This window comes from Triturus cristatus, chromosome 7, assembly GCF_964204655.1.
Source record: "Triturus cristatus chromosome 7, aTriCri1.1, whole genome shotgun sequence".
Lineage (NCBI taxonomy): Eukaryota > Metazoa > Chordata > Amphibia > Caudata > Salamandridae > Triturus > Triturus cristatus.
In genome coordinates, this window is record NC_140590.1 from 942,165,863 (window position 1) to 942,192,049 (window position 26,187).

A 26,187-nucleotide genomic window follows, 5' to 3' on the forward strand; every position below is an offset into this window, starting at 1 on the left:
GGCTGACTTACATTCTAAACCCGCTGCACAGGATGGTGTGGCTCCCGTCCTGACTAAAGAGACGGCTAGCAACATTGTTAATGCCCCCCTCTCTGTTGCTCCGCTGGGTAATTTGGAATTCCTGCTTAGGTCACTTTTGTTACCAATTAGTGAAAGCATCAAAAAAGTGGAAATCAGACTAACCATTCTTGAGGCTACACTAAGCAGTATGAAAAATCCGGCCAATTCTCATGAGAGGGCTCCTAAACCTATTGCCACCCCAACAGCTCCAAAAAGTGTTATGCATCTTGCTCCCTCACAGGTTGCAACTGCGGCCGCCCCACCACAAACCCAGAGGAATAACCCTGCCCCAAATAAGCTACCTAACCCCATAGGACCTATACCCCCTGCAAATGCTGTTCCCCCGGTACAGCCCCCAGATAGTGTTGCACCGACTCCACTAATGAAGCTTCCCCCCAGGCCACGTAGACCCAATTTACCACCAGAGGCGAATGACTTTACAGTAGTCATGGCGGGCGTCCCACCACTAGAGGCAGGTGAAGCCGAGGATTTCTGTGCTCTGAAAAGTAGGGTGATTAAGTGGCTAAATTTGAATAGACCCTTACCCGTACACTTAAGCAATGAGATCATAATGGTCAGAAGGGTGCCTTGGATAGGGAGAACACGCAAATCGATCATAGGGGATTGCATATTGGTGAGCTTCAGGGATGCTGGAACAGTTGCTCACATATGCCAGGGAAAGAATAGATCACAGGTAACAACAATTCAAACACTTCATGTGTCTTTCTTCTTTCCCCCCACCCCAGCCCCTGTACACGTGACCCGTTCATATGACAACTGGGAAAGGGTGGGTCGAAGGGGTGTTCATCACGAGTTCAATCCCAGGCCATTATTTAGCCGCCCAGAGCTACCCTTCCATACATTCAATCGGTTCCACTGCCTGGATGGTCTTGAGGGGGTAGATTGACAAAGAGATAATGGTATATGGGGTATAGGGGGTAGAGGGGTTCCAAATGCTGAGTGGGAGAAGCACAGCCCCGAGGCAAAACAAAAGTCATCAAGTTGCGCCCGGAGTTATGTGCTGGATGAACCTAGGGTTGTAGATATTGCATGTATAGGTGACGCACAGGGACCGGAATTGGGAAAACAAGTGCGAGAATCACCTGGTGGGTCACAGGGAGGAGGGGTCCAGGGGGGTGAGGCACTAAAAATCATCTCATGGAATATAGCTGGCCTGGCTGGGAAATTTAATAACAAAGAGTGGCTTGACTATATCAGAAAATTCCATGTAATTTGTCTGCAGGAGACCTGGGCCCAGGAGAATAATTTCCACCTGCAAGGGTATAAGTGTTTTTTTGTTCCTGCTCAAAAATCAAGATCAGGGAGAGCCATGGGAGGTTTAGCTATTTATATAGATCTGAGCCTTCCGGGAAGTTACACTTGCCTTGATTGGAATTCCCACAGGATTCAGGCAGTCAGGTTCACTGGGAAAGGTCTTAGATTTGTTGCAGTAAACCTTTATAACAACGAGATAGCGGGATCTAACATCTCTCTTGTTACTGAATTAGATAATAGGTTGGGCCAGGTCATAACAGGCCAAAAAAATGGGCAGCCACATGGGTTGGTGGTTATGGGAGATTATAATTGCCACTTGTGCCCGGTACTGGTCCAAATAAGCACAGATTGGTCCCGATGCCCTATGGAGAAGGGACCGCATTTCTCTCATACGCCGTTGGGCTCAGCTTTCAGAATGTTACGGTTTAAATATGACCTTGAACACACCATTAATATGGTAGGGATGCAGGAGGATGGCACACTCCCCCCCACATTTAAGGGTAGAGGATGCTCTTCCTTCATAGATTACATTCTGGTCTCAAGGTCCTTAATTAATAAGACAACTAGTGTAGGGATCGAATGGAGTGGCTTTAGTGACCATAACCCTCTTGTTTTGGAGCTGCAGTATATGGTGGGTCTAAGTATTAGAGTTCAACGCACCTTCACTGAGAGAGCAACAGACCAAGGCAGGAGACTAAAATGGGCTAAAATAGACGGGGAAAAGTTCTACAAGGGCCTGGTGGACGCAGGCATACTTGCTATTAATGATTGTTTGGACACAGAAGTCCGCGGACCGAGGATAATGGAAGCTTTCGACCAGATCGCTAATCTGGTCGATGGTTTGCTAAAGACTAGTGTCCCATTTAAGAACCACGGGAATCCCCGATGGTTCGACAAAGACTGCTCTAAAGCTTTGAGGGAGCTGAAAAGCTGCCTTAAAACTAAACCAAGGGTCCCCCACAAAGTTAAGGTGTGCAGAGAAATTTATAAAAAGGAAATTAAGAGGAGGAAACTTGCCTTGCAGGCGGAAGCATGGGCAGATTTACGAGAAGCGGGGGAAAGAAAGGACCTAGCAGGCTTTTGGAAAATAATTAATAACCCAACTTTCCAGGAAAAAGATACCCCGGATATAGGGGCCAATATTCTCCCAGAGCAGTGGGTCAACCACTATAGGGGCCTGTACAATCATGAGCCTGATTCTACCGTAGACCTACCGGCCATTCCAACTGAGGCTCCACTGGCAGAATTCTCCATTAAGGAGATCATTGCAGGGATTGAGGGCCTGACCAAAAATAAAGCTCCGGGGCCTGATGGAATCCCCCCTGATCTGTTTTTGAGTAACATCGAACTCTGGGCTCCCCTAATGACAAGGGTTATTAATACTGCTATCATCTGTGGCCTGCCCCAGTCTTGGTCCACGGCAGTAATTGTGCCGATTTTCAAAAAGGGCAACAGGGATGACCCAAAGTGCTACCGCCCGATCTCCCTGATTGATGTGTCAGCAAAACTTTTGGGGAGGGCAATTCTTAATAGACTGTCCGAGTGGACCGAGGAAAAAAACATCTTCTCGGACACTCAATACGGATTTAGGGCAGGGAGGTCCACTAGTGACCAGTGCCTGAACCTTTATTTGCTGACTGCCAAGTATACCATGGCTAGTGATGAATCCATTTACATGGGTTTCATGGATCTGGCAGCAGCATTCGATCACGTCAATAGGGAAAAATTGTGGGGCATGATGTTTAGTATGGGGATAGAGAGTGGTCTAATTAATATATTGAGGGAACTGCACAGTGACACCACCGCCAAAGTCCGCTTTAATAGGGAGGGGGGCTGACTAGTTCTTTTCCCTGTAAGAGTGGAGTCCGACAAGGCTGCATTCTTGCTCCCTTTTTGTTTTCCCTTTATATTAATAATTTGGAGCAGTTTCTGTTGGGTCTGAAGGCAGATTGCCCAAGGGTTGGGTCGCGTCATATTCCTGTTCTGCTTTATGCAGATGACGCGGTACTGATCGCACGGACACCAAGGAGCCTACAAATCCTGATTGATGGTTTTGTTAGGTTCATGAGTGCCTTGGACCTTTCTGTAAATCTGAGTAAATCCTATGTGCTCCTGGCGGGGAAAAAAACCACCTCTAAATTTACATATAAAATAGGGAGCCACATTGTGGAAGAGGTCAAAACGTTTCCATACCTTGGTGTAACATTCGATGGTGCCCTGCGGTTTGATACCCTGGTGGAGGAACGTTGTGGTAAAATGATTGCATCTAACGGGGCAATTGCTAGCTATGGCAGGAGGCTAGGAAGATGGTCCCCGGAACAGGTGATAAATCTGTACAGCTCAGTATCATGCTCCAAGGTAATTTACGGGGCAGAAGTATGGGGCTTTGTCAATACCACTAGTATCCAACGTGAAGAAAATAAATATCTGAAATCACTCTTGAGGGTACCACAAAGTACTGCTGGTTTGATTGCCCATAGGGAGCTAGGGAGACCATATATAGAAGATTTGATAAAATTGAGGCCTATTATCGCTTGGTTAAAAATCTGGTACAATCCTGACGCGACACTTAGTAGAGAAATCTTATTGGACTGCCTAAAAAGGGACAAGTGTATGCGCATCCCCTGGCTCCTTTATGTGAAGAATACCCTGGAGGAGCTATGTTTTGGGAACCTCTTTACTCATCCTGTAACTATTGTAGCCCAGAATAAACTGCATGTAGGGAGAATTTTTCTAGAGCGGAAAAACCTACGCAGAGATGAGGCTGAAGGGTGTAAAAAGACAGTGAGGGCCCATCACCTAGTGAAGAGCGTGGAAGGTATGGAGCCATACTTGTTCCTCATGTACAATGCACAGGATAGGTTCCTGATGTGCCGTTTCAGATTGAACCTTCTCCCATTTATGTTGGCATCACCAGCGGGGTTTGCTACATCAATAGAACAGAAGGGGCCCTGCGGCTGTGACAACAGGTCTCCGCAAGACTCCCTTCATTTTGTTCTACTCTGCCCCTTTTACTCAATGCCCAGACGCAGATACCTTGTAAATATTTTGAAAAATGCTAATTTGGTCCACGCTAGGGAGGCACTTGTATTCTTACAGAAAGCTGAGGAACCCCAAACACTGTGTAGTATTATGAACTTTATCAAGGTAGCACTTCGTTTAAGGCTTACTAGAGGAGAAGACTGAAATGTTTTTACTTTAACTTTTAAGTGTTAAATATGGCTATATTGTTGTATTTATGTTTTGTTAATTCACTGTACAAAGAACCCTGAAATGTTTAATGACTTTTTAACATGTAAATATGAGTGTGCTTTTATGGTGTTTTTTTAATCACCGAATAAAGATTCTTTGACTTGACTTGACTTGACAATGCAAGTCGTTACAACGACTTGCGTTGGAGGGCGCTGGACTTAGGAGTAGTATAATTTACTATTCCAACTCCAGTCTACGTACAGTAGGGAAGGTGTTGGATAGTAAATTATACTATTCCTTGTCCTAGAGCGCCATCTAGCGCAAGTCGTTGTAACGACTTGCTTTGTAAAAACCGCGATGTAATGGCATTGCGATGTAATCCCCGCGTTGTAAACGATGTTTCCCTTCCTGTTGTACCGCTAAAGCTTTTAGAAAGTTAAACAAGGAAAAGACTAAAAAGTGCCAGCCAATGTTCAAAAGAATGGTCAAGGGTTTATGTTTTATTGCAAATATACAATTTTATATTCCAAGCCTCATGTTATTTACATAACAACAAGGAATTAGTGCATTCCATTCCATAAACCCGCCCATGCAATAGGGTCATATGTCCAGGTGGGATATAGCAGCAGAATCTTCGAAAAAGTCACTTTACTGACATTGAAGCACTTTACATTATTTAAAGGACACTGACACCCTTGTAGACAGTAATAGTAAGTTTCAATAGTATTTCATCCCTTGTTATAGTTAGGTGCAATAAACTGTTATCCCTCCCACCCCGAATCTTCATATTACACTCTGATGTTCCATAGACCACCAATGTGAGAATTTCAGTACTGTATCTGTATTGTGTCCCTGTAGTCTAGAGCACTTTTATTCCAGCATGGCTCTGGCTCAGGAGGAATCTATAGGGTGAATATGACTCTTGCAGGTGCCACAGAACGTGGCTTACTATAGTGTATGATCTCACCCCAGTAAGCAGGAGAGTAGCCAATAAATACCTGTTTACCTTGGTATCTCCTTGTCCCCTCTTTGAAGGGGGGGGAGTCTCAAACCTAAAATTGCCACCATTATTAAGACCACAGAGAAGCAGTAGAACAATATGGAGAGTGTAGAAGCTGAGCAGCTCATCAGAGGGAGTCATCTACGTAGAGGTATCATTAAGTGACTTGCTCATCATGTCTTTTACATTTGCTTCGTAAAAAGATCCCTATAGCTTCCTGATCCCTAATGGAAACTGAGCATGGCATTCCCTACAGGCAGCTAACTGCCAGGGCTTGAAAACAGCACCTGCCTAATTTAATTCTGAGGTACATTGTAGAACCCATGATGGTCCTAGCTGTTCCCAAAATAAGTCTCTGAACAGTTTCTGAACTTCATGATCCTGCTAAGACACAGCACCAGTGTCCAGGAAGTCTCCCTAGTTCCACATGTGATAGAGTACAGAAACTCGTTTACGATGTTGAGAGGAGCACGAGGGCACAGAAACAAACTGGACAAAGGTAGCCCCAATTCATGGGCAACATGGCTGTGTTGTTTTTGAAGCATTTAAAATAGAGCATGGCTGAATAATTGCATACCTAGAAACCTGACCTATTGCAGCAGAACTAAGCCTGTGTCCATGCCTATTCTCTCCACATCTGTTGATAGACGATCCCGGGACTTCTGACCACCGAGAAAGAAGTGCCAATCAAGGGCGACAGTCTTGAGCAAACTTTGAATGAAACATATACAGAAGCTAAACCGGAGGAGCCGTCAGAGTTTATTAAGGTAAACAATGAATATAAATTGTTTATATTTGTATGTTCCAATTTTGATTTTTTTAGCACTGAGCCTGCAGTGCAAGTTCTAAAGTGTATCCTGGCATGAAGAATGACTGATACTAAATCACCTACAGTGCCTTTCAATAGCTTTTAGAATGTAAAAGGAGGAATTTGGCACAATCTCCACTTCCACTTTAAAGCCCATTCCTGTAGCTTGCCAGCTTCCTAATAAATACCTAAACTAGGTTTTATCTCTGCTGCAATCCGTCACTGAACTTAGATTGTGGCATTAGGTGCCCCAGGGGCGCAACGGGCGTTTGCGCCCGCTTTGCACACCCCAGGGCACTTTGGTATTATAAAAGGGGGTGCAGATGCTTGTGCGTCCCCAATAGCGCTGCCTTACTTAATGTGCCAGCGCTACCTTTAGAGGGCGTTCCCTGATTTGCTTAGGGGCATGCCATATGCAAATGAGGGAATTCCTTTGACTCTGCACTCGCGCCATATTACAGACGCGGGCGTAGAGTCAAAGAAGTCCTCAGGAGGCGCACTGACAGTGCGCTATTTAAAAGATGGCGCACTGTCAGTGCGCCTCCTGAGAGATGCCCTCTGCAGGGGGTAAAGGGGTTCCCATGCACCCCCCAGACAACCCCTTGCAGGCAGGTGCAGCCACTGACTGCACCCGCCTGCAAGGGGATCTCTAATCCCCTTTTGAAAGTGCAGGCGGGTGCCGCCTGCACAGTGAAAACACAGAGCAGCTGCTCCGTGTTTTCACATGAAAGCGCTACCCCGAGGGCAGCACGAGTTTGCGGCTGCCCCCAGGGCAACGCATTCACCATAATGGGGCACATTGACACAAACAATGTCAATCCGTAATACGGCCCCTGATGGCCGAAGGCAAAGAGGGTAAAAAACAAACCACAGATTAAAAGAAAAAAAGGGTAACAAAAAACACACACATTGCACAGTCACCTGGGGAGGAAGAGAAGAAACAGGATTGTGTATGTGTGGATTTTGTGTGAATTCTTGTAAAATTCCAAGGATACCAGCATTGAAGATGTCATAACTTGGAGTGGGCAACTAGTCTTTATTGTCTAAAATGCTGGGCATTTGATCACTTGAGACCTGTGACCCTGAATAGCAAAAATAAATTGATTACCTCTTAGGACCTCTTTTTGTAATCCTGATACTTCCACACCTCCCTAGTCAATGCCTGTATTCTGAGGACAGCTTATGGGTTGCTCATGAAATAGGGTGGTTTGTACTTGTCCTGTCAGCTCCCTGCTGCCCTGTCAGGAATACTTAAAGTATTTGTAGACAAGGTGAAGAACCAGAACCTTTTGGACCTGGCGGCGCAGGGTACGCCCAATGTCTTCGGAGTTCTCCTGCTTCGCTACACAGAGACACGGGACACTCTGTCGGCGTTAGAAGATCAGGTTTATTTAGCTGCAGCTAGTACAGTTATCCTAGAAGTACACAAAGTAGGTTCTCAGGAGACTGCCACTTCACTCTGTGGCGCACAATCTCTTATAGTACATAGAAACATATTCATTAATTGAATCCACTCCCATAGCATACAAGAAAGAGCCAATAAGGAAAGTTGGAAAACAAGGTAGAACCAATAGGAGAAGTTGGAAAACAAAAGTGTCAGATGACTCGAAGAGACCTCTCCTCCGACTATGTTTGTCATCCCTCCCTCAAGCTAATTCATTAACAGGTTCATAACTAACTTGCAGGTGGCGAGATACGTTTGTGTGTGTTGGAGGACAGTTGTGAAATGAGAGAATGCTAGCAGAAGACAGTGAAGGCCAGACGATAAGATAAGGTTAGGGAAGAATAGTGTGAACCAATAGATAGTTGAGACGGGGATTAGAAAAGCCAGACAGGGATTAGTGTACTCGGCTAGATCTAACACCAGCTTCGCAAATAGAGGCAGAAGGCGTATTTCGACACCAGGCTACAGAAAAAGCAGAATTGACTTCGTTCGCCGTGCTGCCTGAGTGATGGCAACACAAAATGGCGGCGGAGCACAAAAATGGCGGGTCACTTCGATCGCGATCAAAAATCGAAGTTCCTCAGACCCTCCTTTTGCCAGAACTCAGGCAAGATAGACTCATGCTAATCTGAGTCCACATCAATAGCCATGAGGTCATCGAGCTGTTGCTGTAAAATCATTCTTATGTTTTCTGTTACTTGTGGTTTGGGTTTTGGGATGCACATAGTAGCACAGAGGTCACAGATAGCGGGACCACAGTGCATACAAAGGCAACAGGAGAAAATAATGGTCAGAATTATGCCAAGAAACGTCAATGCTCTCCAACCCCATTTGGACAGTAGTCCCCAAAACCACTCCGTAAAAGACCAATCTCTTTCGTCCTGATGGATAGACTCAGAGATTATGAGCAACTTGGAGATAGCTTGGTATACTGTCGGAGCGTCATTAGGTATGAAAATACAGCAACTTGACCCGATCAATCTGCACACTCCACCTCGATCAGCGAGAACAAAATCTAAGGCAACTCGATTTTGTAATGTCATAAGACGATCCGCCTGTAGTTCTGCCGTGATGTTGCTTAAGGCTCCTACAGTGATGTCTATTGTAGTTTCTATGACGCGGACCAATTGCCTTATATTTCTTCTGTTAGCCATTGGACCCCAGAAGGGAAGAAATCCTTTAAGGAAATCTCCTCCCTCTTGTCCTGCTGTGTCCTTTGAATCAATAATCCCTCTGCCGTATCTGTTTCGATGATGATTTGCGGAAGCAGTGTAAGTAGGGGGAAGAAGAAAGGCTATATAACAAGTACCAGAGAAACCCGTTGGTAACCAAGTATAAGCTCTATCATAGCAGATGAATTAGGTGCCTTGAGATGGCACTAGAGGAGGCGAGTTTTGAGAGGAATAAACGTACGTATAGGAGCAGTTATTCTTTTGTATAGTGTCAGAAGAGTGATCGTTTATCTGTAAGCAGAAATTACCCTGATGTGGTATAGTCCAGATCGGCGAAGATTCTCCTTTTCTAACTTTACTACTAAGACTTGACATATATTGGGTGACGTTCCAATTAGTGTACGCTTTTCTTTTGTCAATAGAGATTTTACTGTTTTCCATGATTTTAGCCATAGCTACCATACCCTTAGCAAAGAACTATGACTAAAATCCGGATCGCTAACATGTGATCTAATGGATCGTCTGAATTTGCTTTGATAAGCATTGGAGAAGATGACGAAATAAGCCCAGGCAGAACCCTCATAAGAGAACGGAAGAACTAGATATGGCATTCCTTTCTCTGTGGTATGTGGCACAAGTCCACACACCCAACAGTCAGTTGTATTGACCACTAATTGGTGCTGATGTAATAGCTGAACAAAGGAATTGTTATAATATTCAGTTCTTCTAATGAGTTCATGTGGAGGAAGAGTATGAAAGAGATGTGGAGAAGTAGTAGAAGAGAACGAAGAAAAAGAGGGAGAAACAACTTTTTGCTGCAGAAAATGAGTAATCCAACCTATAAACGCCAAAACAATACACAATAATATAATAATACATAAAACTATGCTGAAACAACTGTACATTATTTTACAGGATGCCTTCTTCATTTCTTCTCTTCTTTCTTTATTATCTAGTGTAGTTTCCATCTTTCTAATGGATGCTCACCGCAATCTTCCTCACTCACTAAATCATGATATTCCACCGTCCTATGACACTGAAGATCCTGCCAGCCTATTGCCACGATTCAGGTCGTGCTCCAGACTCCTACCGTGACCCTGCAACCGGGACAGAATACCACACGAAAAAGAAGAGTCTTAAATGTTCTTTGGTCTTGGTCTTAAATTATACAGTTCTTTCCCTGGAACACCCTGGTCTTGAAACAATGTTCGTGGTTTAGTCGTATCCAAGCGACGATGTGATGGAATTGCTTCTTGTAAAATGTCGTCGTCCTCTTTTTCAGACTGTGTCCCATTCAGGTGTGCATCGCTGAAGGGTACGAATCGTGGAACTCTTTCACTTTCACAGTCACCAACACCTCTGCGTACCCATTGATTGTAAGGCAAAGGCACTTTCTTACAATGCACACCGTGAATCCAATTTTTCTTTCCTTCAACCTTAACTGCTGTCCTTGTAGTGAGTAGGACCATTCGAGGCTCTCGCCATCTGGGGTGCAAATTGCTGGACCTCTGGAAATTCTTCACACATACCCAGTCACCTGGACGGATGGAGTGACCTGGGTCTGTGGAAGCCTTCGGCAGAGCGCTCTGAACCTGTTGATGAAGGACACGCAATTTAGTCGTAAGGTCATGCAGATAGTCAATCAACATTGGATATGGCAAATCTGAGTATTTCTTAGGACGAGGGATTCCCCTTATGTTAGCCGGACGGCCAAACACCACTTAGTCCCAAACGAGAGTGTACTGCAGTTCTGGTGGATAGCAGAGCTAATGGCAAAGCATCGGGCCAATTGAGTCCTGTACTTGCTTGATCCTTTGCTAGCTTTAACTTCAAGGTTCCGTTGTAACATTCTACTAAACCCGCTGACTGTGGATGATTTGCCGCATGGAACTTTTGTTTGATACCAAGACCTGCACAAACTTTCTGCATGACTTGGTCAACAAATTCGCTCCCATTGTCACTCCAGACAATGCGCGGTAAACCAAACCTGGGGAAGAATTCTTTTAGTAGAATTTTAGCTGTGGATAAGGCTGTGTTGTTTTTTAAAGGGTATGCTTCTATCCATCTTGAAAAGGCACATACTACCACCAGAACATATTTGAGGTTGTTGCATCGTTCCATATGAATATAATCGATTTGCAACACCTCAAATGGATATGTTGGAGGAGCAAAGTGACCCGCTGGAGTTGGGGTTCCCTTTCCCGGGTTGTACATTAAACAAATAATACAGTGCTTCACTACATTGTCTGCACATTTTGGGATACTTTCATTCTGCCACACTGGAGCCAGAAGTTTACAAATGCCTTTTGCACTTAAGTGGGCTGGACCATGTGCCATAGTAACCACTGGGAGAACATAGGCATCTGGTAACAGCCAACGTTGATGTTCAGATAGTTCTATCCAACAACCCATCTCATCCAACATTCCAGTACTTTCTTTCCACTTGCTTAACTCTCTCTCTGAAGCTTCTTTCTGAATCGCTTTCACACTTTCCACTGTATCCTCATACATTCCTCTCTCTCTGACCCAATTCGCAGGACCTGCCACATACATTCGACTTGTTGAATCTCTCGCTGTCTTCTTTGCTATTTCGTCTGCAAATGCGTTTCCTCGACCAACATCATCCGTAACCTTTTTGTGTGCACTACGCTTCACGATTGCTATCTGGGTGGGTAAGGCAAGTGACTCGAGGAGATCAGTCACTAACTGGCCATGTTGTATTTTAGTGCCATGTGAAGTGAGGAAACCCCTTTCCTTCCAGAGACGCCCAAAGTTGAACGCTACACCAAAAGCGTATTGGCTATCAGTGTACACGTTCACTCTTTTCCCTTTCGATAATGCACAAGCTCTTGTAAGTGCTATCAATTCTGCTGCTTGCGCTGAATTATGTCTAATGCGTGCAGCTTCCACAACTGTATGTAGAGTAGTTGCAGCATAGGCTGAAACTGTATCTCCATTAGGCATTTTTTAAAACAAGAACCGTCTACCCATAGAGTTCCATCCGGATTCTCTAGCGGTGTGTCTCTCAGATCAATTCATCCCTTTGTCTCTTCCTCAGTACGGAGGAAACAATCATGTTGTTCTTCAACATTTTCTTCATCTAGAAGAGGCAACAGAGTAGCCGGATTCAGGGTATTACGTCGTTTGATGTGTATGTGACTAGCCAAAAGTGTCAGTTCGTATCCAGTTAGACGAGCACTCGTCAGGTGCTGTGTTTTTGTTCTATTTAATAAAGTATCCACTGCATGTGGCACCATGACAATGAGAGTGTTATCCAACACCACTCCAGCAGACTGCCGAATAGAAATTGCTGCTGCTGCTGTCGCTTTGAGACAACTAGACAATGCTTTAGCTACAGGATCTAATGTAGCCGAAAAATAAGCACATGGCCGTTGTTTGTCTCCGAACTGCTGGGTTAAGACTGACAATGCAAGACCTTCTCTCTCATGCACATAGAGCGTAAATGGCTTAGTGTAATCAGGGGTGCCTAGTACAGGAGCAGAACACAGAGCGGCACGTAAGTCTGTGAAACTCTTTTGGCACTCATCAGTCCATGGAAGGGGATGAGGCGTATCTTTTAAAGTGAGTGCCAACAAAGGTTTAGCAATTAGAGAGAAGTTAGGGATCCACTGTCTACAATAGGAAGTAATACCCAGAAAAGCGCGTACTTCCCGTTGTGTGGATGGTACAGACATTCGCGTGATCGCCTGAATTCGTTCTGGTGTCAATCGTCGTCCCTCCTTTGATAGGAGATGACCCAAATAGGTAACCTCTCGACAAACATATTGTAGTTTGGAAGGTGAAACCTTGTGATTCAGTTTAAACAAGTGGCGTAACAATGCAACAGTGACATCTTTGCAGATATCTTTTGAATCGGCGGCGACTAATAAGTCATCCATGTACTGTATAAGAGCAGCATCAGATGGCAAATGAAAAGTATCAAGATGACATTTTAAAGCTTGGCTGTAAATGGAGGGACTTTCACAATAGCCTTAGGGTGCGCGTTTAAACCGGAAGCTTCGGCCTCCAAGAGAGAAGCCAAAAATGTCCCTACTCTCTTCTGCAATGGGAATACTAAAGAAGGCATTCTTTAGATCAATTACAGAAAACCAAGTCGCTGTGGAAGGTATCATTGTCAACAGAGCAGTGATATCTGGAACAACAGAGAATTGTGGAACAACAATTTTTTTTACCTCCCGCAGATCAATTACAAAACGATATACAGGTGGTTGAGAAGGATCAGTGCGTTTAAGAACAGGAAGAATTGGACTATTGCATGTGTTACCTCTTGTTTCTTCAACCACACCCTTCTGTATCAAGTCATGAATGATTCCCAAAAGCGCTTTCTCACCTTCAGCAGAAATTTTATACTGTGGGATACGCGGTAATTCAACATTGGACTTGAGAGAGACAACATAAGGCGGAATCTCAAGACAACCCACATCATTCGGACCCGTGGCCCAAAGCGCTGTTGGAAGAGAAAGCAATTCAGGAGGAAACTGATCTTTGGTTAAATACATTGGGGAGACCAATTTCTGTCCTAAAGTAAGATGTACACCAGAAGGAGAACAATATATCTTAGCATACATTCTTTTCAATAGGTCTAGACCCAACAGATTTTCACCGCAACCATTCGTCAACAGAAGTGGAGCTTCCAAATCATAAGGACCAACTGAAATAGGCAAAGGGCAAGAAACTGGATTTCGAACAGGGGCGCCAGAAAATCCTACAGAAACATTTGTTAAGCCAGACAAAGGTGCCCCAGGGAGTTTGGAGTGAATGATAGAACTTCTCATTGCCCCAGTATCCAGAAGAAATGGCTCTGAAACACCCATTGTAGTGACGTTAACATGAGGTCCATTTTGATCTACTGGGATTGGCACAACTCCCTTACTTTGTCCATGGCTGTCCTAGTTAGCATGAAGACTTTCATTCTCGCCTTCAACATAATGGTCTTCATTGTAATACTGTGCGGACCTCACATTCTGCTGATCAAAGTAGTTCATGGAGTTGGGAGAAGGAATTGCACGCTGTTCTTGAGTCAACATACCCCGACCTCTACCTCTGTTTGCTGACTGAAGGCCAGCACGACCTCGTGGAGCAGATAACGTTCCATTGCGTTGCAATAAAACTGGACAATTATTCTTAAAATGACCTTCCTCTCTACAATAGGCACACTGATTAGGACCTAACAAAGGTCGCGGAACATATGGCTCTGGTTTTTGATACAATCCTAGAAGCTGAGGAGGCTGCTGAATTTGAGACTGAGCATAACGTGGCGGATAGGCTTGTTGCAAGAGAACCTCTGTCTTTAAATCTTTCGTCTTTTTCTCTTGCTTTTCTTTTTCTTCTTTGTCCCTGTTTTCATAATATTGTGCAGTAGCCAATATCTGGGCAGAAGAAGAAACAGCCCATGAACTTTCTGAATCTTTTAATTTGTGTGACAGCTCGGGAAGCAAATTGAATACAAATTTGTCCACGAATAATCGCTGTCCACCCTCTGTAGCCATGTCTTGACCACTGTGGTCGATAAATGTCTCCTCGAAACGAGTAAAGAAGTCAGAGACACTTTCATCTTTCTTTTGTTTGCATGCTGCTAACTTATCCCAGTTAACCCTCAATGCAGGCATCATGGTTTTCATTAACGTAATGATTCTACCAGGTAGTTCCTAGATCAGAGCGTCAGGTTTTGCGCCACCCACTTGGTCTCTATCTGTATTAGTTATAACATCCCAAGTAGCACCTAATTCCTGCATGTGATCCTCTCTACGAATCTTAGCCCATATTGTCTGTGGGACTACATTTCCCATTAGCATGTCGATATCTGCTAAGTTCATAATGCAGGCGTCAACTGTCTGCGATAATTCCTTATAATAACCTGCAGGGTTCTTACGAGGATCTGGTAGAGTCTGCTTAAGAGCCAAAACTTCAGATCTCTTCCAAGGAACATGTACCCATATACGTTGAAAATGAGCAGGAATAGCTGCATTAGCACCTACTGCCGCAACCTCTTCCTTCCATACTGGAGGAACCTCTCTCATAGGATAATTTTTCAACGTCAGTCTAACCGACGGATCTGAATTAAGGAAAGTCTGAGAACACAACAAGGATCTATAAGAGATAAGCGTCCTTACAGCTTCCTCAACTTTAGAACCCAGAATAAGTCCTTTCTCAAAATCAGTCTGAACATTTAACAGATCTTGTGGGATCGGACTCGAACTCATATCTTCCCATTCTTTAATGAGAGTGTTGCATAGTACATTGAAAACGTATCTTTGCGTAGGCGCATTCCATTGCAAAAAGGTAGGCATAATATCAAGCACACTGTATTGTGGACCCTTCTTGATCCATTTTCGTGCAAGAGAGTCTAACCTCTCTCGTTCCTCAAAATCTGGGAACTGACTACGAGACTGTCTTCGAGCAAAAGCTGGAGACACATTTAAAGCTTCAAAGAAAGGAGATAGAATACTCGTGACAGAGTCTGTGAGACGCTTACGCACAGACGGTGAATTAGACATGAGAATTGGAGACAGAGTATTAGGAGAAATGACAGAAGGAGAATCGATAGTTACAGGAGGAGCAGAAGGCAAAGGAGATTTAGGATCAGGTGATGAGGGCAAAGAAGTCGAGGTTAAAGGTAAAACCGGCAAGGGCGGTAATACTGGAGGAGGCAGATGCTGAAGAGCCGGAACAGGCGGAGGTATCACTGGCGGCTGAACAGGCTGTAACGGCTGAGGTACATTAGCAATTTGCGTGTAGGGCGGAGGCAACCTTAATAAGTGGGACATTAGGGGATCTTCTTCTATATCTTTCTTATTCTCCAAAGGAGAAACAGGCAACACCGGATAGCATTTATCTATCGCCATACGATGCTGTCGTTCTGAAATTTCAATCGCATTATCAATTTCATTGTTTTTAAACTGTTGGGCAGCCTGTATAATTGTCATACCCTGTGTTTTCCTATCTCGTTTTGCTTGTTTAATTTCTTTCTGTTTGGCTTCCTTACGCCATAGGCGGAAAGAGTCAAACATTGCCGGCCGGGCTTTTCTTTTAAATAAAACTGCTTCCAAATTGTCTAGCACTTCAGGATCAAAACTACTATTTTCTGGCCATTTGAGAACACCATCTTTCTTCGTGTATCGGGTCCATGTCTCGTGAAAGGCAATGGGGCCGATACCATGTTTTGAATAGAGCTCATATGTGGGAGTTCCAACTGAAGGAATCGGACATGAGTCCTCTTACAACCAAGACAACAAATTTTTCCAAACTTAGTCAGACCAGGCACCTCGTGATTTTTCCTGTCTGTTCACAAACTTCAGGGGAGTAAAACTCAGTTTACGCAGCACAAATGCACTTACCCTCGGCTTTGTAAATTGCAATGTGCAAATCTAAGAACCAAAGAAAACCAAAGAACCAAAATTGTGGGCGCGACCCATGAAGATCCTTAACTAAGGACGTCTTCTTCCACCAACAGAGGCCCGTCTATTGTCTCACCTTACCATACATCATCAAAGGAAGGGCCAAAGCAGGGCGGCAGTCAGGGCAGCGGTCGTCAGTAGCCGTCAGGAAGGAGTAACCGCGCTGCAAAAGACCTTCGGACCACTTTCGACATACAGGGGTCGCTTAGTGTGGCTCGCGAACCCTCCGGAATTTTCTTGCGGTGTTCCTCACGACCTTCGAGCAGAACCGGTACCACTGAAGCCGCCCCACGTTGGGCGCCAATTGAAGAACCAGAACCTTTTGGACCTGGCGGCGCAGGGTACGCCCAATGTCTTCGGAGTTCTCCTGCTTCACTACACAGAGACACGGGACACTCTGTCGGCGTTAGAAGATCAGGTTTATTTAGCTGCAGCTAGTACAGTTATCCTAGAAGTACACAAAGTAGGTTCTCAGGAGACTGCCACTTCACTCTGTGGTGCACAATCTCTTATAGTACATAGAAACATATTCATTATTGAATCCACTCCCATAGCATACAAGAAAGAGCCAATAAGGAAAGTTGGAAAACAAGGTAGAACCAATAGGAGAAGTTGGAAAACAAAAGTGTCAGATGACTCGAAGAGACCTCTCCTCCGACTATGTTTGTCATCCCTCCCTCAAGCTAATTCATTAACAGGTTCATAACTTACTTGCAGGTGGCGAGATACATTTGTGTGTGTTGGAGGACAGTTGTGAAACGAGAAAATGCTAGCAGAAGACAGTGAAGGCCAGACGATAAGATAAGGTTAGGGAAGAATAGTGTGAACCAATAGATAGTTGAGACGGGGATTAGAAAAGCCAGACAGGGATTAGTGTACTCGGCTAGATCTAACACCAGCTTCGCAAATAGAGGCAGAAGGCGTATTTCGACACCAGGCTACAGAAAAAGCAGAATAGACTTCGTTCGCCGTGCTGCCTGAGTGATGCCAACACAAAATGGCGGCGGAGCACAAAAATGGTGGGTCACTTCGATCGCGATCAAAAATCGAAGTTCCTCAAAGGGAAGGTAGAATATCCCAAAGCGGGTAGCGCTTGAGCTTACTGTGGAAAAGTCACAAATTGATATGTCAACAAATAGCTTAAACAGATTCACACTAATGCATAAAGCACAAGACGTGCAGTTCCTTGCAAAGATAAACAGATAAATGTGCATGGATGGATAAAGTGCAATAGCACTCTTCTTTAGAAAACAAACAAACTAACTTGTGAAATTTGCACAACAGATAGGCCTGCAAATCAGTGTAGGAGAGTGGGATCTGCGTCACATGGGTACCCCTACTATTTGCTGGTGTTTTACTGTTTTTCGACCTTAGTGTGGCTGTGGCTCTTCTAATCAGGACCACAGCCTAGCTGCTTCCTCTCTAAAATGGTTTGCACGTACATTCGGTACATATCTAATTGGATTCTGGAGTGCCTTATAAGCCCCTAGTCTATGGTATACTATGTACCTAGGGCATAGGTACCTCAGAGGCCTACCAGGGGCTGAAGCATGTATTATGCCACCCCTGGGAAGCACTCCAAAATGGCACCACAGGTCTGCTACTGCAGCCTGGGTAAGGGTGTGCTTGCACCCCTTACAGTGGTATAGGCTACCTATATCCACATATATATACAGACACATATAAACCTATGAGCCACTCCTATGGCAGGCCTTAACAATCCTGAAGGCAGAGTGCTTGGTTTTGTGTGACAGTGTGTCCAAGCATGTGCTAAGCCCCTCTGCAGCTTTCGGAAATCCTTCCTTATGGCTGTTCTGTGGTACAGCCATACCATATTCTCTTAAGTGCATTATAACCTCGCAGTAAATGCTAATTTTGGAATGGCTGCATCAAAACATGTTGTGTTTTGTGTCAAGCGCTTTGGAATACTACCCCCCTCACCAATTCTGGTGGCGGGGGTAGCATTCCACCCTTCTAGAGGGAGAGACATGTTCACACTGGTCAAACCCGGTAGGACTTTCCTGAGCCCTGGCATCACAAAATGGATGCCTCTGCCACAGACACGGGTCTGGCCTCCTGCTGCTGACCGAAACTCTGGCAGGGGAGGCCTGGAAAATAGGTTTCTTGTCGAAGGGAGGTGTTACCACCTCCCCAGACAGGCTGATGTGTATTGGGGCTGGCCGGGAGCACTCTCTGGTGCTTTGAAGTCCTGCACTGGGGGCACACTTGGTGTCCCTAAGCATAGTCCAATTCAAACCGGTTGAAGGGGCTACCTGCCCCTGCTCTGGCACAAAACTGGACAAAGGAAATGGGTGTAACCACCCCTTTTTCCAAGCCCACCCATAGGTGGGGCCTTAGAGTTAGTCCATCCCCTAAACTTAGTATAAGTATAGGAATCCAGTCCCTAGGACTTTAGATTACCCTGGATGAAACTCTGCAACATATATCCTGGACCTTCGATGTTCTATCCTGACTAGAAGACTGAAGAAATCTCCCATGGGGTCAAGGAGTAACTCCCCTGCTTGGCAGGCACCAAAGAAGCAACTGACCAGTCTGCATCGCTGAAGCTCCCGCCGGACGCAGAAGTCTTTGCATCACCAGAGGTGGATTTCCAGACTTCCCCGAGGCTACCCTGAGTCCAGAGGAAAGCTGAGACCCGTGGCTATCGTGGGTGACGTGGAACCATGACCCCTGGACACCGTGAACTTTTGCAGCAACACTCTCTTCCTGGTCCTCCTTGAAGTTGTGCTTTGGGCTCCGAGTAGCCCCAGCCTTGAGCACCTCCTGCATCGAAGATTGCTGGCCTCCACTCCACGAGTGACCCATGGGCCAGTTTCAAGTGCGACCACTCAAGGCTCCTTCGCGATCACTAGCCTGTTGGCTAGCAGGTCCCCACAAAGGCAACTCCTCTTCTAATTGGGCTTACCTGGTTGCTCCAGATGTGCCCTGACTTACCCTTGCCGTGTGAGTCCCTCACACCTTGCTGGTCTGCACCGCAGTCCTTTCTCTGAATTCCTGTGACTTGCCGTTGCCAAGGCTTGTTGGATCCAATCTGGTCGCCGACACAGCAGCACTCGACAAACTTTGTGGGACAGTTTGAATACGGCTCATGGACTTTGTCGATGCCTCCTGGACCTCACCTGAAGCAGTGATCCAGACTCTGTCCCCTCTGCTTTCAGGTTCCTTACATCCTAGATCCAGGCTTGGATTTCTTCGGACACTTCTCCTCTTCACGGCAGCAGCAGTTCTTTGCAGGCTTCCATTGCAATTGACGACGCAACCCGACACCAAAAGACACCTATGCACCCGGCTTCCCTGGCTGAGGTAACTTGAGTACTCCAGTGCTCCCGTGGGTGCTAGCCCTAGAACTTCTTAAGTCCAAAATGGTTTGGTCCTGGCTCGATTAGACGTGTCCCTAATCTTTAAATTTTCAACCGTGACATTGCCCATACAAGATAATGGGAACCCGCGGTTGTGTTTACACACTACATACAGTCCCCGTGGGTCCCCTGTGTCACTATCTTGGGTGGTTCCTTGGGGTCCCAGCGATTCTACAGGCTCTAGGCCTTGTGTCTAGTTCAGTCGTGGTTCTTATACCACTTTTTTGGTATATGGTTTGGTACGCCCCTAGGGCCCAAACGTGTATTTGTGCTATTACTGATAATTGCTAACTTGTAAACAAAGTACTTCGAACTCCAGTCTCGTAAGGAGACCAGAGGGGTGTGTTTTATCTTAAATACATATATTTTGAATATATACCTGGTGTGGTTGTCTTTTCATTTGATCATTCAAGAGATTATAGACTGGTAAAACAAGCTGCTTTACATTCCTTCAAGACTTAGCCTGAAGGCTGCTCTCCATAGCTACCACTAGGATAGCTTTCAATAAAGGTTGTCTTTAACCTATCACCATAAGGGGTTGTTTGGACTGATACAAGGTGCCCACTAGAACTAGTGGACAACATATATCAGGCCACCTTCTCACAATGAGGTCTAACTATGGCCTCAAACAGAAATCCAAATGTGTAAAAACACACAGCGTCGCTCAACAATGAAAGAGAGATCTACCCTAACACAACAAGAAAGGCTGCAACACCTAACTCTGGGCTTAGTAAAAAAGGAAGAATGTCCAAATAACACCTCCAAGTGATCATAAATCCTTCTGGTCACTTCAGCCTCCCTTGAAGTATCTCTCAATGCGAAGCATAGAGAGAAGAAAGGCATATGTTTTGGACCTATGTACTTAAAATGGCCACCCGGAATTCCAGATCCCTCAAGTCACCTACAATACACCATGGCTAATTTTGGGGCTGTTCCCATCCCACTCTGGAAAGGACTTTACTCTTGACTTTGACAGGATTAAATTGCTGGCTGGTTCTTAGAAGACATGGGGTCAGAGAGACATTTATGAACACTCCATGTCCATTGCCTCTTTCATATATTTATTCACATAAAATTATTCTGGACTGATCCACTAAGTTGCTATGGAATTTGCCACTCTTTCAAGGGACGATGAGAAATGAAAGTCTTATAGCCTTATCGCCACACTCACATGCACTTTATAATATGCCAATCACAGCTCTGATACTATAACTCTCACACAGAGTGCTGTCTTCCTGCAAATTCTGAAAAGCTTTTTTTGACTTTTCATTCCCCTAGGATTTACCAAATTTCCCATGTGAGGGGTGTCTTCTGTGAATATTTGAAGATAAAGTTTAAATATTGGGGAAAATTAGGTAAACTGGAATCAAAAACTGCTTACTGTCTAACCAAAATGAGCCTCTATCTCTTTTCCAGATGTACAGATGGAGAACCCAAGAACTTCTCTCTTCAGAGAGAGAACTTACAGAGAAAAGTTGTTCTCTTAAGGAAGCCTTTAGAGCAATGTCAAATCTCCCAAATACTAAAATACAGGAGACATCAAAAGATAATGTGGTATGTATTATGTATTTTGTGCATATTTCTCATAATTTGTGTTAGCACTTGAACCCGGGATCCAAGCTTCTAAATGAAATCTATTGGAACCAAAGATGAAGAGTGTTAAGTATTGATTATCTAAAAGTGATCATCAATGTTTACCCATTTGAATCCATGGATGGATTGTGTCTGAGGACTTCACATCAGTGATCTGACTATCCTATTCCATAGTTTTTATCTCTAGTACCACGCTGTGACTAATTCCGACTTTCCAGGGTGTTTATTTTTTGAAGAATGGGATGTACACTGTTTGCAATTTTGATGTTTTATTCACCAAAAGTCAATCAAACTCTAATCTGGAATCAGATTTCTCATATCTCCTATTACGTTTGGTGTTGGTTGAAGTTTGCCTTGTCTGTTTTGTCAAGAAGCAATGGTAGCAGTAGGACTAAGTTTGGCAGAAGCATCCCATTCGGTTTGTGAACCCCTAATCCATGAGACACTTGGAGGTACTTATAAAAATGAGAATTATGTAGTCTTCACTGCAGACTGTAAAGGATTTGATGTGGTCATATATTCAAATAGCCTCTCATTTGGAAATGCTTCCATCAGTACAAGCCTGCAACTGTGTGTAAGCCAGTTGCCCTCCCAGGGAGGCATTTCCTGAATCAATTATTGGTCCTAGTCCATCAACTTCAATATTTCTTTCTAACATTTAAGCACAACTGCGGTGTCAGGAGGCAAGGAATGTGGTAGTGCATCATCATATAGCAGTTTCCACAATCCTGTCTCCATAAGGTAGAACATCTCCAGCCAAATGGCAGTATCTTAGTGATGTCCAAAGATCCAATGATTGATTACAATCAGTGCAACATGATGTCTACCACAGAAAGTTCTCCCCCAAAAGTAGGAAAAGTTATGTTCTAGAATTTTTGTGAATATATGAAGGGGTTTTGGAAGGGGTAGTTTTGCAAAGAACATTTTACATTGTGTAACTCTACTGAGGGGCAGATTACGAAGTCATTCGGAAAGGCTCTGAATGGGATTTGGAATCCCAGAATCCGATTCGGAACCTATGTTTCCGACTGAATCGTACACATTTCCAACCAACCGAATATGATGCACAGAAACCGTGCAGGCTTTCAGAATCATTTCTGAATGGCATTCGGACAGCCCGAGTCTTTCTGAGCCGAATCGTGCAGCTCTATGGACATGGTTTCCGAGAGAGCGTTTACAATGACGTTCCAATGTGGTCTGCCTGACATGAAACGGCTGTCGGAATATGAATTTGGGGGTCCGTAGCAGGGCCCCCTTTACCATGAGGTCTCCTTTTAGGGCCCATGGGTACTCCCAAGGGTCCCCCTGTTAAATCATGCACAGTGTGGCAAACACCATGGGGTGCCCGTCACAGGGTGCAAGGTTTTCCCCAACCACCGCTTTTTTCAATGGGAGCATGTGTTCTCGCTCGGAACTCCTATTGAAATCAAGGCGAGTCCGACCAAACGATGTTGGGACGCATCCTAATCAGACGGTCTGACGCGCAGAACCCGATTTGGCCAGAAAAGATTTTCTGAACGATATCGTAATCGCCCCTGAATAGTTTAATCGGAAGAGTATTTCATATCATCAAGTCCCTATGTCGATTATCCAACCGGGGCTCAAGATTAGCTGCCAGCATGTCTGAAAGTACTTTGTGATCAGGAACCTCAAAAACTAAAAGTTATCAGAGGCAACTTGTAAACATGTTTGCAAATTGATTGCAAGCTCACCACCCTGAGGTATGTATATTATTGATTTTACCCACTTAACTACGAGAACCAATGCCCTGCCAAATGTTATCTTTTTTTAAATTCATTGTTTGTCTACAACAACAATGAAGACATTATGTAGGCATATACAGGGCATAGTCAAAAGTGTATTGTGTACATACATGTTATATTAAGTCATGCTAACATGAGAAACATCATCTAATCATGAACAAAGAATAAATGAGAAAGGAACAGTCACAAAGCAGTGAGGGTGGTGAGAACCGCATAAAAAACTGGTTGTGAAGTCTGTGATGCACAATAGAAGAGTGATGGATAGTTAGTGATCCAGACAGAAATACCCATGAGCACCTCTGCCCTAGCATTCATCTGTTGATGGTTGGTGTTAACCTCCATGCTACTCAGCTGCTCAACACACAGGGGAGCATGAGGACTACTATGCGGTGTAAGAAATAAATGAATGTGCAGCTGTGGTTCAAACACCTCGTTAGACCCATGATGACACTTGGGTGTTTTATTCAGGGTGGGTGGGTGTTGCTCTTGACTGCAATATTTGCAGTGTGGGTGCCCCAGTTCCACTCTTCTCTGCCTGCTTCCTGTGCACGCAGTTAGTGTAGTGTTTTAACCTCCACATGTGCCCACTGGTGCAGTATGAGTAGCCACCTCTATGTATCTGGGACAGAAGAAACATCATTGTAAGTTGTTGTTTAAAGAGTACAAATGCAAGGTTTGTAAACCTATGTAAGTACAGAGACTGCCCTCCTAGGGGCCACGGACGACATCTGCACTCTCCTTGACCAAGGCCACATGGCAGCACTCATCCTACTCGACCTCTCAGCAGCCTTTGGCACCATCTCCTACCACACACTAGGAGCCATACTACTCAACACTGGCATACAGGGAACTGCCCTAGACTGGATCCGATCCTTCCTCACCGACAGAACTCAAAGAATAAGACTCCTGCCCTTCCTCTCTGAACCCAGAGCATAGTATCCTACTCCAATGACACCCAGTTCATCCTCTCCCTCACCAAGGAACCCAACATCACCAGACACAGCTTCCAGGTAGGAATGAAGGACATCCTATCCTGGATGAGCAGCAGCTGCCTGAAGCTCATCTCGGAGAAGACAGACGTCCTCGTCCTCTGAACCACCCCCTCCGTGTGAGACGACACCTGGTGGCCACTCACCCTTGGCAACCCTCCCACACCCACAGACCACGCCCACAACTTCGACATCATATTCGACTCCTCCCTCACCATGAACTAACAGATCAACGCTGTATCTTCCATGTGCTTCAGCACTCTCTGCATAATCTGCAAGACCTTCAAGTGGATCCTCCCGGATGCCAGGAAGACTGACACCCACGCACTAATAACAGGCAGACTGGACTACAGAAACACCCTCAATGCTGGAATTACCAAATCCACCATGATAGCCGTTACTTCCACCCATGTCAGTTGTGGCGCCAGATACCTCCGTACCATGTAATAAAAACCAGGATCCTCCATCTTTCACCACGGGCACTCAGGTGTGGACGCAGTGAACATATGTTTAATGCACTCAGGGGATAGATATGTGTGGTGTGTGTAATTAAATTGCGTAAACTGGAATCTGTGATTCCTAGACACTACCTTCACAGGGCCAAGCCTTGGCTGCCAATGGTTGCAGAAGGACTCTTTTACATCTACCCGGTATCTTCCCTATGTCCTCTAGTGCGCTGGACGTCATTTCTAAGAATAAACATTGAGATAGCTAGACGCATGCCGCCATTTGTAAGGAGAGCATGCAGTCTGAGCGATGGGCATGGTTCTACCTCCCCAGCCCCCCAAGAAGCCCGCACTATTTGCAGGATGGCGTGGTGCCTTCACCCATAGTATAGGTGCCTATTATCGGTAGAGGCCCGTGGAGGGAGTTTCGTGGGGCGGGGGAGAGACAGGGTGGAGGATAGTAAACTCCGGCTCACGGCCGACTGGAGTAATCAAGTGACCTGTTTCCGTTAGGCTGTGTAGGACACAACATGTCTCTCCATAACTCCCGGTTGTTTGCAATCCATAATCCAATTGTGGCTCCCCACAGATTCTTGAACTTTCCATCACAGAAATTTGAGGAAAATGTGTTTTTTGATAAAGTTTGAAGCTTGCAAGGTATTCTGAGTAATAGAACCTGGTAAGAGCCACACAGGTCACCTCATCCTGGCTTCCTCTGGGTATCTAGTTTTCAAAACTTTTCAGGTGTGCTCGGTTTCGCTAGGTTCTTGCTGAGCTAGGGCCAAAAATCCAGAGCTAGGCACATTGGGGAAAAAAGGGGCAGTTTTCACTAGAAAATGTTATGTGTCCACAGTGCGTTTTGGGCCGTTTTCTGACACAGGCACTAAGCCTACCTACACAAGTGAGGTACCATTTTTATCGGGGAACTAGGGGGAGTGCTGGGTGGGGAGAAGTTTGAGGCTCCCTACAGATTCAGAACTTTCTATCACAGAAATGTGAGGAAAATGTGTTTCCTTTGACAACGTTTGATTTTTTTCAAGGGATTCTGGGTAACAGAACCTGGAGAGAGCCACACAAGTCACTCCATCCTGGATTCCCCTGGGTGTTTAGTTTTAGAAAATGTACAGGTTTGCTAGGTTTTCCGAGGTGCCGGCTGAGCTAGTGCCCAAAATCCACAGCTACGTACATTGCAAAAAAATGGTCAGTTTTCACTGGAAAAATGTCACATGTCAACGTGTTTTGGGCTGTTTCGTCTCGTGGGCACTAAACCTACCCAAACAAGTGACGTACCATTTTTATTGGCAGACTTGAGGGAATGCCGGTTAGGTTGAAGTTTGTGGCTCCAGAACTTTCCATCACATAAATGTGAGGACATTTTTTTTTTAACAAAGTTTGAGGTTTGCAAGAGATTCTGTGTAACAAATGCTGGGGAGAGCCATACAAGTTCCACCATTGTTGATTTCCCTGGGTGTCTATTTTTCAAAAATGTACAGGTTTGCTAGGTTTTCTGTCGCAGACACTAGGCCTACCCACACAAGTGAGGTACCATTTTTATCAGGAGACTTAGGGAAACACAGAATAGTAGAACAAGTGTTATTACTGTTTGCATTTCTATGCATTTCTGCCTTCCAAATGTAAGACAGCGTG

At 44.9% G+C, this 26,187-nt stretch overlaps 1 protein-coding gene across 2 annotated transcripts in view; it reads left to right on the plus strand.

The window, feature by feature from the left end:
* LOC146810887 (uncharacterized) overlaps nt 1-26,187 on the plus strand; it is an 898,367-nt gene that overhangs the window by 506,569 nt on the left and 365,611 nt on the right. For both annotated transcript variants that reach the window (XM_085617928.1, XM_085617929.1), the window contains exons 23-24: nt 6,175-6,294; nt 21,166-21,303. In XM_085617928.1, the coding sequence (XP_085474054.1) occupies nt 6,175-6,294; nt 21,166-21,303 (258 nt within the window). The remainder of the gene's footprint in view (nt 1-6,174; nt 6,295-21,165; nt 21,304-26,187) is intronic.